Source organism: Phaseolus vulgaris, chromosome 8 (genome assembly GCF_000499845.2).
Source record: "Phaseolus vulgaris cultivar G19833 chromosome 8, P. vulgaris v2.0, whole genome shotgun sequence".
NCBI classification, from domain to species: Eukaryota; Viridiplantae; Streptophyta; class Magnoliopsida; order Fabales; family Fabaceae; genus Phaseolus; species Phaseolus vulgaris.
The window spans coordinates 62,351,739-62,365,580 of NC_023752.2; the positions used below are offsets into that span (position 1 = coordinate 62,351,739).

The window sequence follows — 13,842 nt, forward strand, 5'->3', positions numbered from 1 at the left end:
TTAATATTTCGACATCAATCACCACCTTGGATATTTTATCTGTTTTAAAAATGAGAGATCAGTCATATTTTTCATAAGAGTGAAGAGGGAGTTTGACAATTATTAGTTGTATAAAAAAATAGCATTCGTGAAAAATAACTTATTATAGGTAAAAAAGCAAAAAAATGGTTAAATTAGATATTTAAGAATAAAAAACAAGACAGGAAAAACGGTTATGCAACGACAGAGAGGAAGGAAGAGGCGAAATGGCACAGCAGGGAAAGCTCATGTGAATGACACTAGCCATATTCTCTCTCGCCACTTCCCGCCACTACTCTTCAACGCTCTCTCCAAAACATGCGCTCCAAAGATAAAATCGCTTACTTCTATGACGGTGTGCTTTCCCTTCACTTTCATACTCTTTAAATCGCGTTATTTCGTTTCTTTCTTTATTTTTTTCTCCGATTCTTCTTTCGTGGAATTGAACTCGTGATGCTCGTCAACGCTCTTCGTATTACGGAATTTTCAAATTCCTAGCTCTGTTCGTTCTTCAACATCGAAACCCTAGCTAGACCTATATCTATGGCCTTTGCGCTGATTGCTGCGTTTGGTTGCGAGAAAATTGCACAATAAGGATATGAACTTGTCTTTAGAACTGTTTTAGATTTCTGATTCTGCTCTATGCTTGGCTTAGTATCTGTTATGGAAAATTCAACGTAGAGAATTTTGGATAGTTGCACAGTTTTACATTTTTTATTAATATTCATGATGTTCAGTAAGAAAATCAGCATCTATAATAGCAGTCGAGTTCTGTGAGGAGCTGTTCAATCTTGAAATACAAGTTAGCTTTCGGATTCTAGGCTTTAAATTATGGTGCACATTTGCAACTGTGCTAGGTTTGTTTCTTTGCATTTTTTGTCTACTCATGTATTTCAACGTTCACATTGCAGGCGACGTCGGTAGTGTTTACTTTGGGGCGAAACATCCTATGAAGCCGCACCGGCTTTGCATGACTCACCATCTTGTTCTCTCATATGAACTTCATAAGAAAATGGAGATTTATGTTAGTTACATATTTTGGCTGTTCTGCTTTTTATTTATATGTTTGTTTTTTCGCTACCAAGTTGTTGATTGCATAATATTGTTCTGATGGTTTCTATTTTATTATGATCCAGCGTCCTCACAAGGCTTATCCTGTCGAGCTTGCCCAGTTTCACTCAGCTGATTATGTGGAGTTTTTGCACAGGATTACTCCTGACACTCAACACTTGTTCTTAGATGAACTGACAAAATGTATGCTATTTGGTTATAAATGCATTCGTATGTGATTTTAAGTGTTGCAATGAACCCAAATACTTAACGTGTGGGGAAGGGAGGGCTTTGGAAAAGCACTGTAGAATATAGTAATTGTTTTACCTATAATTCCTGTTACTATTCATCAAATATGAGCTTACCTCCCTAGTCCCTTCCATAAAATATTGATATTTGACTTCTGAAATTAACGTTTTCCAACCCCAATGCTTATATAATTATTTTTCTTATATATTATTAACTTATTGTCTAGCTACCTGCTAATATCAGCTTTCTGTTATTTTGTTAATCGTTTGTGTCAGATAACCTTGGAGAAGACTGCCCTGTATTTGACAACATATTTGAATTTTGTCAGATTTATGCTGGCGGAACTATAGGTATAATATGCTTATAATAGTGCTTCTCTGAATTTTTGTTATGCCTAGTTTGTCATATATATGCTGATTGACTTATGTGCCTGCAGATGCTGCACGTCGGTTAAACAACCAACTTTGTGATATTGCTATAAACTGGGCTGGTGGACTTCATCATGCCAAGAAATGCGAGGCATCTGGGTTTTGTTACATCAATGACTTAGTTTTAGGAATCTTGGAGCTTCTTAAACATCATCCCCGTGTGTTGTATATTGATATAGATGTGCACCATGGTGATGGTGTAGAAGAAGCCTTCTACTTCACTGACAGGTAGGTCAGTTTCTTATATCATGTTAGATTTACGAGGTGAAGCTATCAATATTGAGAATATAGGGAATTTGGCCAGGCTGCTTGTGATTTTTCTCTACCTTGTTAAATGGTAAACTTTATCATTACAGGGTGATGACTGTCAGTTTTCATAAGTATGGAGACCAGTTCTTCCCGGGTACCGGTGATGCTAAGGTGATTTTCTTCATTCCGTTTGTATCTTTAGTTGTGCCAATCAGTCTATTCTATCACAACCTTATTATTACCATAATATTAATATTCTAGATCTGGATTCCACTGTTCCCCATGTTGTAATTTGATAAATGGGACGCTCTATTCTGTCTGAAAAGTTTTGGAAATACTCTATAGATTGGAATGATTTGAACTGATTTTACCATATTAAAGGAAATAGGAGAAAGAGAAGGAAAGTTTTATGCCATAAATGTCCCATTGAAGGATGGAATAGATGACCTTAGCTTCACTCGACTTTTCAAGACTGTAAGTTCAATTTTTTTTGTTTTCCTTTTCTTTTTCTGCCATTCTAAAGCTTCTCATTTTAATATTCATTGCATTATTTCTGTTTGGTGGTAATTTGTCTGAACTTTTCTAAATTCTTATGCCATAGATTATTTCCAAAGTAGTTGAAACATATCAACCTGGTGCAATAGTTCTCCAGTGTGGTGCCGATTCGCTTGCTGGAGATCGCTTGGGTTGCTTCAATCTCTCTATTGATGGTGCTTATCTCCCAGTAAAATTCATATTCTGATAAAAATATCATCACTCAATGTTAGGGATAAAGTTCGGTTGTTCTTGTTTATGCTCTCAGTCTGTCTTCTTCTCAAATGTTGGTCTCTATTGCATAGTGGATGGTTTAGCTTGATTAGAAAATTTATTTTTTGATGTTTCTTTAATAGGTCACTCTGAATGTGTTAGCTTTGTAAAAAGATCCAATTTGCCATTCGCACGGGTTGCTTTAATCTCTCTATTGATGGTGCTTATCTCCCAGTAAATTTCCTATTCTGATAAATTTAAAAATATCATCACTCAATGTTAGGGATATAGCTCGGTTGTTCTTGTTTATGTTCTCATTCTGTGTCTTCTCAAATATTGGTCTCTATTGCTTAGTGGATGGTTTAGCTTGATTACAAATTTTCTTTTTTGATGTTTCTTTAATAGGTCACTCTGAATGTGTTAGCTTTGTAAAAAAATTCAATTTGCCATTGCTGGTGAGTTTATATCAGTTTATGTTTGCCTTCCACTTGTGCTTTGGATGATTTTACACTAATGGACTTCTATCACAGGTCACTGGAGGTGGGGGATACACAAAAGAAAATGTTGCTCGATGTTGGACTGTTGAAACAGGAGTTCTTCTAGATACAGAGCTTCCTAATGGTATAAGTCAGCCTCTTTTCAAGTTTTGAATTATGACGTGTTATACCAAGATTTCATTTTCTTTTGTTAACGGGATTGAATATTTCTTTTGTTCAAGCTTTAAAGTGAAACTAAAACACTATTATGTCATGTGAATTGTGAAAGTGATGGTGATTTGAACACCACAGACCTTTGAGGCTCTATAAACCTAACTGCCTAAAGCCTCACCTCAAATTCACCCAATAGCGAATCTCCTCTCCACTGCTTTTCCCTCCCTTTTTTTGTATTTGTTACTTCAAATGGTTTCCCCTTCCTTTCCATCCTCTGTGCCTCATAGGCAAGGTAGTTACTTGTTATTCCAGATTGAAATTCCGTCGTATTGTTTGCAGAGTGGAAATATTTCTTACTTGCTTTGTTCTGTTTTGCAGAAATTCCGGAAAATGATTATATTAAATATTTTGCACCAGAATTCTCTTTGAAGATTCCGAATGGGCAGATAGTATGTATTTATTTATTGGGGTTTCTCTTTGGTATTGAATTTAATTTGATTGGTGATTTGGATTTCTTTTTGCCATTTAATGTCTCCAATTTCATTGGATTGGATTAAATACTCATTAGAATGTTTAATTTGCAGTGTGTGGTATCTTTACTCTTTACAATATTGCCTGTACTAATTTTTCCTTTAAATTGATCAGGAAAACTTAAATAGTAAATCATATCTTAGCACCATTAAAATGCAAGTCTTGGAAAATCTTCGTTGCATCCAACATGCTCCAAGTGTACAGATGCAGGAGGTGAGTGTGAGTTCATCCTTGAAATAGGAGCACCCTATCTTGTAGACAGGCTCAATTATTTATTTTATCATAAAATTGTTTCTTGTGAACGTTTTGTTTTGACTGTCGAGGTGTTATGTTACAAGCTCTTCAACTTTCTTGTATTAATAATCTTTTACCTATGGTTACTGATCAATTTTTGGGAGGTATATTTTTAAGCATTTGAAGTGAAAAATATTCCTTCTTATAATGTTTATATATTAAGATGAGAATCCTTGGTAGATTGGGGAGAAAGAAGGGTTCAAAAGTTTGGTGGAATTTCAGGAACTATATATCAAGAACCGATTCAGTAAAATTGTTAAACTGAAGGAATATGGCCTTTGAAATTGGGCATTTGGACTATTGAATTCTATTATTTAGGCTATGCTTGTTAGTAAACTTGGAATCTCACTAATAATTAATTCTTCGATGTTTATAGTCGGTCTCCATTCTTTGTTGAATTGTTTTGGACTTGGGCTCAAACCCCTTTGATGATCCCATCATCCAACTTTTAACAAATGCATCAACTGGTAGTGTTTTCCTAAGGTGTGACTAACGTTTTGTGGGTCATAGGTCCCTCCTGACTTCTACATTCCGGATTTCGATGAAGATGAGCAGAACCCTGATGAGCGCATTGATCGTAAGGAAAAAGATAAAAATTATTAATTGCATTTCTGATCTCTATTTTAATCTGTGATCTTGGGATGTCTTATTTTGATTGCTCACATTTGGTCTTCATATTTTTCCAAATGTTCAAACTAAGTCGTAAACCTCAATTTTCAATTCAATAATTAGCATAAATATAATAAGGAAACGTATCATTGGTTTATTTAAATTAACCAAGAAAAATATGTAAAATGTTTGAGTAAAAATAGTATGAATGCACATGCATGCACCTCACACACAGAGGAAGAGAAAGAGAGTAACAGAGGAGATATTGTCCATCTCAAACCTTTATTTTCTGCATTTTCTGCAAGCAACTCATTTTATCAGTTAGATTAAAAGAAAATTAAAGAGGAAGGTTAAGATGGAGAGTAACTCTTAAATTACTCTAGGAGTATTTTGATTTTGTATACATGTATCTATATGCACACATCACATTTTTATTATACATCAAAATTTCCATTATTTTTAGTATTTATTATATTAATCAGTAGATAAACTTTTGGGAGAAATAGTTTAATTGGAAAATCTTAAGGACTAAATATCAGTAATTAAACTAGAAGAACTAATATAGACCTTAAACCTAAAAGTGTGATTAAGTAAAAAAAGTATTGTTTTCCTTCCTCTCTTTTTGTCTTAGTGCCAAATCTTGGTTTATGGATATGACAATTCTCTTTTCAGAGCACACTCAAGACAAGCGCATCCAGCGCAATGATGAATATTATGAAGCTGACAATGACAATGATCAAATGGATGTTTCATGAAGTTAGCTGGACCTTGATTCACTGCAGTCACATTTCAGAGTCAGGGAGTGCAGTCATGGTCTGATGGCTATTTCTTTTTATCTTATTTTAAGTTTATGAAGAATGCCAGAATCTCACTTTTTAACATACTTTTCCTTGTTCGCCCTCAGTTATTACTAGTTAAAATTTATTGGTGTATTGGTTAAAATTTATTGAAAATTATAAAATCTGGAATTATGAGATTTACCAAATTTTGTAATTTTCAATAAATTTTAATCAATTAGATTGTGTTAAAAAATGTATGTAAAGAATGTATTCCTAGCATTTCTCTAATCTTAGATTATAAAATGAGAATAAGGGTTGATTTTCAAAATGCTTTCTCTAACAGCAGGGGATCCTGATCCAAGTTAACTGAGCCCTGTAGCCAGTGTCGGGGGTGTGACCATTTTAAGAGAAAAAAAATCTAATTAGAGATGAACACCTAGTTGTATCAAGAAAGCGTTTGGGGCAAGTCCACCAAACTTGTATATTTGATTGAATTTTTACTTTCAAAATTTTATATTTGCTCAAAGTTCATTGTTTTTTATTTCTTTTTCGTATTAGGAAATGTCATCTTGTGTGGAATGAAAATAGAATGTGAGAGCAACTCTGACACGAGCTGAATATCATTATTTATTTAGCCCCGATACATTGACCCCGTTTGGGAAGTCACTCCATTTGACAAATGTGGCGAAAATGTGGTAGTTTTAATAATTTATTATGATTGTGTGTGGTATTTCTTGGGAGAAAAGTGATTTGGGTTTCCAATTTTTTCATTTTCTCTCTGTTCTGCTTTCTCTCCCGGTTCCCTTTGCTGTAGATCTTCTCTCTTGCCCTTCCTGGTAGTCCCAAGTTTGTCTCTTCCCGTTCCCTATCTTCTCCTTTGTAGGTTTCCCTTTGGTTTGTTCTCGTTTGTGTGTTGTGGTTTGTTTGCAGGTGGATTTTTTGGTTAGACATATTGTTGGTGCCCACTCGGGGTGATTATTGGAAGGATCGTTGGCTGAGAAGTTGGGGGCAACAAAATCGTCCAAGATGTGTTCGTTGAAATAAAGGTTGATATTAAGGTTTTTTGTTTTGGGATGGTGAACTTTGTTGGTAGATTTTGCAAGGAGCGTGTGTTTAGTTGGTAGATTTTGTAAGGAGTGTGTGTTTAGTTGGTGATAGTTGTAGCGTGGATTGTGTTGAACCAGTGGTCTTGGGTTCGTGAGTTTTGGGTTCATCTAGTGGTTCCAGGTTCGTTTAGCTGGTCGTCTAGACTAACCTGAGGGTTACATGCAGGGTTTGTGTAGCAGACTGTGTAGACGAATTGTTTAGCGAGACTGTCAAGCGAATGAGCAAACAGTTTATCGAAACATTCTAGCAAGATCGTCTATCGTATGTGGGCACTTAGATCGTCTAGTGTCTTCCATCTAGATTGTTTAGAGACTATCCAGCAAAATTGTCTAGTGTATGAGTAGACCGTTTATCGAGACAGCCTAGGAAGTCTATCTAGCGTCTAGGATGAGAGTCTAGTGTTAGTGAAGTTGTGTCTAGCGTGAGCGAATGAGCGTATAGCGTGATTTCAAACAATAGAAAATGAGGGAAACTGAAGCCTTGCGTGTGATCCTCAGGTTCGTCTAGATGGTCGGCTAGACCAACCCAGAACCACTGACGAACCCATAATCATTAGATGAACCCTAATCCACTCACAAACCATGAACAATTCACGAACTCAACCAATTCTTCAACACAATCCACGCCACAACTGCCACCACCACCTAAACACACACACCTTGAAACCAACCAATCGAAAACCAAAAACCCTAATATCAACCTTTATTTCAACTAGAAAAAAAGGGAAGAGAGAAAAAAAGACAACAGAGGGAAGTGATGACAATAATGCCCACGATTCCACTTTTTTGCACAAATATTCGTAAGTAGAAACCCCATAAATCAACAACCAGATACAGTGGTGATAATGTCAACGGTTCTGCTTTTCTAGAAGCAAAATGTTTCTAGAAACAATCCCTCCTCTCCCCTTCAATACTTCTGGTATGGACTTGAGTCGCCTGCGGAGTTCAATGACGGATTTGCGATAGTTCTGTAGTCACTCCTCACCCAACATTCTAAGGCAGTTTTGCAAAATTTCTTCTCCAATGAATCTCGTGCCTACTCTCATTTCTTCCCTCCTCTTTCACACTTTTCAAAATATATTTTATTTGTACGGACAAAAATACCCTTAGCAAGTGGGAGTTATTTCCCAAAGTTGTGTCAAACAAACCTTTTCTTTTAGAGATAGATTTTACATGTTGTCACCACCTAAATAAAGTTACCACAAAGAAAGGGTGAATAACTGTTCCTAGCTAACAAAATTCACTCCAAAATCCAAACTTCTCTGCCATATACCTCTCAGTTACGAGAGCCGTGAATAGAAAAAAAGACTACACTAAAAGCAAATCACACAAGTCCATGAATCTTTTGACCGTATACACACACAAAAAAACACACACATATATGTATATTAGAAGAGGAACGAAACGGGAAGATCTTGAAGCGCAACACAGAAGAAAATGTCCAAGTCTGGTGGTGCAAAGAAAGCTAAAGGTGATCTACGCAAAGAGCAATTGGAAAGCATCCTTGGCTTCTTTGGTGCTGGAGGGCATGTTGAAATTTGTGGTATCCGAAACTTTTGCCCTTTGGGAGTGGAACACGTAGCCACATCACTAAAATCCATGTCCCTTTTCTTTGATGATTCCTGTTTTCTGCTCTCTTAATGCTGCTTCTTGCAATGGCTGCTCCTTGCTGGCTTCGCTCTTGTTCTTTTCCTTTTTCTCGAGGTTTTTGTCCTTCCAGAAGGAACCATTTCTTGAGATAATGTTAAAGAGAGAGAAGCTTTGTGTGAGTTGGTTAAAGGAATAGTGGTAAAGGTTTCTATAAAAAAAAGCTGGCAATGGGAAGAAGAAGGTTAAGAATGAAGCAAGTAGAGAAGATATAAGATAGTGTAAGGGTGAACACAACACAACACAAGCTTTTTTATCTTATTGGAGAGTGCTTTGAAATTGGAATGAAATGTTTGACTGAAAAGAAGGTTTTGTAGCAGAAAAGTGAAGTGATGATTTGTGAAGAAAGAGTGTGTAGCATTTAAAAAGGGTTTTGTGTAGCTGACATGAAAACAGTAACTCCTTTTACTAACACACCAGAATGGAGAAACAGAGGAAGTGAAATAAGGAATCCAAGAAAAATATTTCCTTAAAAGGAGACCAAACCGATCCATCTATGCTTTTCAACCGCCCATTTTGGAATTATAAACACCTATTTATCAAACTATAATTACCACCCACACCCTTGTTTAAAGTATTATTAAATCCCATCCAACAATGACAAAACATAACCCAATTATATATATTTAGGGGAACATTTTTTATTTTTATCATTATTATATTCATACTTTTTACAAAAGAGAAAAAAATAAAATAATGAGAAGAGATAACAACTAAATCAAATGATAAGAGATAAAATTATAATTTTTAAGAGGGTTGAAGATATGAAAAATAACAAAATTACTTCATATCCCATGTTTAATAAATTATAAATTGTTTTGGTTCCACGTTTGATAAACTACTTTACATTTAAAATTGATAATTACTTTTTCTATATGTTAATATTAAATATAAAATAAAAAACAAATTTTAATTAATTATAAGAATAATTAGTTATTTAGTAAATATTTAAAAATAGAAAATATTGAAATATCTAAAATAAAATTAATAAAAATAGAATATGAAGAAATTTGTATATACCAAAACGGAAAATCCCTTTATATACTAGTATATATATATAAATATAGATAAATCTCTTAGTTTTTATTTATCACAAGTTAGATAGACTTTCTTTTTCTTATATTGAAATATGTAGTAATTGACTTTAAGAACAAATCTATTTTGAAATACTTGACCTTAAAACACTAGCCACGTCTAAAAAAATAAAAGAGATTAAAAAGATAAATCAGCCATTCTCACCTCAAGTGGAGACTTACTCCAATAAATACAATAATGCCATATCACTTACTCAAAATTATAGCAATTTAAATATATTTTTTTAATAAAAATTATCTTCAAATGCACTTATAATAATTATTTATTGAAAGAAAGATTTACCATCACAACTATTATATTTTTTTACTATTTTTTCTATCATAGCAGACAAATTATACTTTATATATTTCTTTATCTTATATCTCTTTTCTCCATGCACTATAAAACATAGAAACCTCCACAAGTGAAAAATAAATATATGGGAAAAGATATTAACTTCATAATTCAAAAAGATCTTAATAATAAATGAAAAAAAAAACTATTAATAAAAAAATACAATAATTCATGGTATTTTACTTGATGAAATAAACTAAACTATTTTCCATGTGGATTTATTGATAGGTATATATATATATAGTTTGTTCCAACCTAGGGATTGGAAAAAGGGAAGGAATTTAGATAGAGATTTTCACACTCGTACGTCTTGGGCCTATGTTATGTTTAGAATAGCAGACAAAGTTGTAAAGAAAGTAAATTATTCAAATACTCTATAGAGCTATTCTACTTTTGTTTCATCTATCAACACTTCAATTTTTTTGGATCACTAAAAATGGTGGGAACACATTCACATTATTCTTTTATCGCGGATTTTTTATCACATGCACACTTTAGTTTGCACCTAGCTTTAGATTTTGAACTTCACTTTATCAAAATATAATTCAAATTTCTCTGTGCAACTTTTAGGATCATAATCAATTTAAGGAAAACTGTTATCAGGTAAACATGTAAAGTAAGATGATGAAAAAATGTTAAGACATTTACAGAGAGACTCACAACAACATAGAGACACTATAAATAAACAGATAAATAAAATATACACCTATAATTGTCTTTTGTTTTGTAACCATCTACCTTGACTTAAAATATTATAGTTTTATTTCAATTTATTTTAAAATATTAATATATATATATATTATTATATTACTAAAGTAGTTCTCAAAGTAAATATTTTTTTTATATGAATGTATAGTTTTTCATCAGTCCAATCCTTATTTTTCAAGGAAAATATGTATTATTATTACATTTTATATATATATATATATATATATATATTACAGAGTGAACTTTAAGTTTAACTCAACCCCATAAAATCGGTTTATGGATTGAGGTTTGCACCCACTTATATACAATGAAATGTCTTTATTTCTAGTCAATAAAATGTCTTTATTTCTAGTCGATGAGAGATCTTCATCAATTATTAAAATATTTTCTGACATCAAAGATAAAGTAAAAAAAATAAAAGAATGGTAATTATATCATCTGACAACTTTAGACTAGATTAGTTAAAAGATTAATCAAAATACCTAACATTAAACTTTTTATAAAAAAATAAATTATTCAAGATAATAATATTTTAGAATTTGAAAAAATGATGAGTATTTATTCTTGACTCGTGGTTTGTGCGCGTGGGTATTGGCAAAAAAAAACCCGAAATTTACTCCTACTGTCGAGGAGAATTGGCCAAACTGGAAAAGGCAACAAAGGTTTGAAAATTTTGGACCTCAAGTTTTTGTTTGGTTAAGATTGACCTCAAAATCCCAGCTTCAAATATCTATCTTTCTTTTACTATAATGATTTTCCATTTCCACTGATCTTTCAAATTATCAACTCTGCACTTTTTTGAAATTGCTTCCATCTGTGTTTGAGGATACGATGGTGGGTGGTGTATCTGTTGTGGTGGAGTCCCACACTTCCCCATGTTTGTGCGTGGAAGCTCTAAGCACCACCAACAGTGCCAGTGTTGTCTGCAATACTCTGAGTCTGACTCTGAAGAGGAAACACTTGCTGAGACATGGTACCATGAAACTCAGTACTTCCTTCCTTGAGACTCACAGTGTTAACACAAGTTTGAAGAAGCAGAGCAGGCACAAGAAGAGGACCAAAACACTCACTGTTGTCAACGAGCTCGGTGGCCAATATGAGGACACTTTTCATGATGTTAAAAAGGTACTTTTTTACATCACAACTCGACGACAATATTTCATTATATATGGGAGTGTAAACTTCACGCACGAGCTGTTTTTTTTTGTCACTTTTGGTGTAAGGAGAGTGTGTTGGACATCCACATTAACTAGTGATTAGAGTATTTTATAGTATATAAGTGTATTTCAGTCTTATCTTATAAACTGGTTTTATAAGGTTGAGTTAGGTTTAAAATACATTTCTTAAAAGGTACTGAAAAAATATGAAGTGGTGTGAAGTGTGGTTCTAATGATCATTGGTATGACATGTAGTAAAATGTGATTAATTTTCTGTAGTTTATAGTATTGATATTTCTATTGGCTCTTTTCAATTTCACTAGCTTCATCTTTGGATACATACAGCAAATACTCAATTATTTCACATACAAGGCTGTGAGGACTGTTCTTCATCAGTTGTATGAGATGAATCCACCTAAATATACGTGGTTCTATAAGTAAGTCAAATACATGTTGTAGCAACAATGTTAATTTGTAATTATTTATTTCAGCTGTTTCCATTATGTGACAATGTAAAGTAAGTTTCTAAGTTTTTAGATAGATGTTCAATCTTATTAAGAAATAAATTTTAAGTTTAACTCAATCTTACAAACTTGACTTATAAGGTGAGGTCTGGTACAAGAGCCATTTATAATCTATCCTAAAAAAAGTTTGTTGGGTTTATCAAACCACTACCGCTGTCAAACCATCCATAAATATATAGTCTTACACACGAGTTAGCTGTCTCAGCGTAAGGAGTGTGGAAGATTCCATATCTATTAGTGATAAGAATATTTCAATGTATATAAGTGGTGCAGAAATTAGGTTAAGTTTAAAACCAATTCTTAATAAACCTGAATTTGTTAAAAAGAGAAGATTGCTGAGATTCTATATAGAAAGTTTCTCAAATATGGTTGTTCAGAATGATTATTTTACTTGAACTGGGTGATTCAATACCTGGGAATGCATGAATGTGTGAATGAAGGAAATTTGTTTTCTATGTTGACAGTTTCGTTGCAACAAACGACCCAACGGATGGGAAACGTTTTATACGATCCCTGGGGAAGGTATGTAATCTGATGAGTTATATAACTTGCTCATAATTTCCAGAAAGTTGGTAGCTAAAGTCTTCTTTTTCTTTTGATTACTCTGTTGAAAGTTTTCTACAATTTTGTAAACCAATACATGTCTAAATTTGTGAAATGAAAAAGTACTACAATGAACATTTTTGGTGTCAAGAGCTGTTATTTGTCTTCCTGTGCTACAATGTTTTTCATTATTGATGCTGGTTAAAAGAAAAACCATCTGCATTGTTGAAAATCTCACATCAACTAAAGATTAGAACATTTCATAGTATATAAGTAAGTACAAACCTCACCTTATATGCCGATTTATGAAGTTGAATTAGGCTTAAAGTTCATTTCTTAATATAAGCAAGCAAATGTCATTTACATAGTTGAAAACACTTTGATAATAGAAAAGGCGATAACATCTATCACATTACTTGGTGTATGCCTTAATAAATTGTCCAGTTTTTGTTTCCTTCTATTCCACAGCTCCAATTTTCATGTCTGCATTACACTACTTTCAGTCTAATGCCTTTAAACAGGATACTGATCACTTAATTTTCTGTAAAACAAATGTTCTGATAGTAACATTTCACAAAGTATTAACTGATGGAAAATATGCCATTTTTTGTTTAGGAGCAACGTGAACTTGCTGAAAGAGTGATGGTAACACGGCTTCACCTATATGGCAAATGGATCAAGGTAATTGAACTCAAAATTATAACCCTCTGTGAAGTGGTGATGCACGCCACAAACTTATAACCTTTCTGTTCTACATCTCTATTTCCATGCAGAAATGTAATCACAGTGAGATATATCAAGAAATTCATGATGAAAACTTGGAGTTGATGAGGGAAAGGCTCATGGAAACTGTAATATGGCCTTCAGATGACTCAAACACATGAAAAATGGGTTCATAAGTTAGGACCTTCGATCTTATTTTTCCTCTAGTCCTTTAATTTTGGTTTAGGATTTAGAGTTTAGGGTTTCAGAGACAATATGTGTCTCTCGAAATTCCTTTTTGTCTCGAAATTCCTTTTTGTGTCCTCTTCTCTAATTGTGTATATCTCCATACCTTTACACATACAATCAATTATTTAGATAGTTTGAAATGAAGAACTTACAAAAGGGATGAAAATTTGTACA

At 33.4% G+C, this 13,842-nt stretch overlaps 2 protein-coding genes across 4 annotated transcripts; both read left to right on the forward strand.

Moving 5' to 3' along the window:
* Nucleotides 1-175: 175 nt before the first annotated feature.
* LOC137824060 (histone deacetylase 9) lies at nt 176-6,312 on the forward strand. Of its 3 annotated transcripts, XR_011083210.1 has the most exons (16): nt 176-373; nt 930-1,042; nt 1,155-1,272; nt 1,593-1,667; nt 1,754-1,973; nt 2,102-2,165; nt 2,376-2,468; nt 2,596-2,704; nt 3,147-3,196; nt 3,272-3,362; nt 3,770-3,840; nt 4,037-4,135; nt 4,727-4,793; nt 5,498-5,638; nt 5,948-6,066; nt 6,163-6,312. XR_011083210.1 is itself a non-coding variant. In XM_068629493.1 (14 exons), the coding sequence occupies exons 1-14, from the start codon at nt 337-339 to the stop codon at nt 5,578-5,580; spliced, it is 1,290 nt and encodes a 429-aa protein (XP_068485594.1). In that variant the 5' UTR covers nt 176-336; the 3' UTR covers nt 5,581-5,932. The 3 variants fall into 3 exon arrangements, 1 of the variants encoding a protein (XP_068485594.1); XR_011083209.1 differs by having other exon boundaries at nt 5,948-6,312; XM_068629493.1 differs by lacking the exons at nt 5,948-6,066; nt 6,163-6,312 and having other exon boundaries at nt 5,498-5,932.
* Nucleotides 6,313-11,078: 4,766 nt separating this feature from the next.
* Nucleotides 11,079-13,842, forward strand: LOC137826480 (chaperonin-like RbcX protein 2, chloroplastic). Its single transcript, XM_068632455.1, has 5 exons — nt 11,079-11,618; nt 11,996-12,087; nt 12,639-12,696; nt 13,333-13,398; nt 13,491-13,842. Exons 1-5 carry the CDS (start codon nt 11,325-11,327, stop codon nt 13,599-13,601), a joined length of 621 nt encoding a protein of 206 aa, XP_068488556.1. The 5' UTR covers nt 11,079-11,324; the 3' UTR covers nt 13,602-13,842.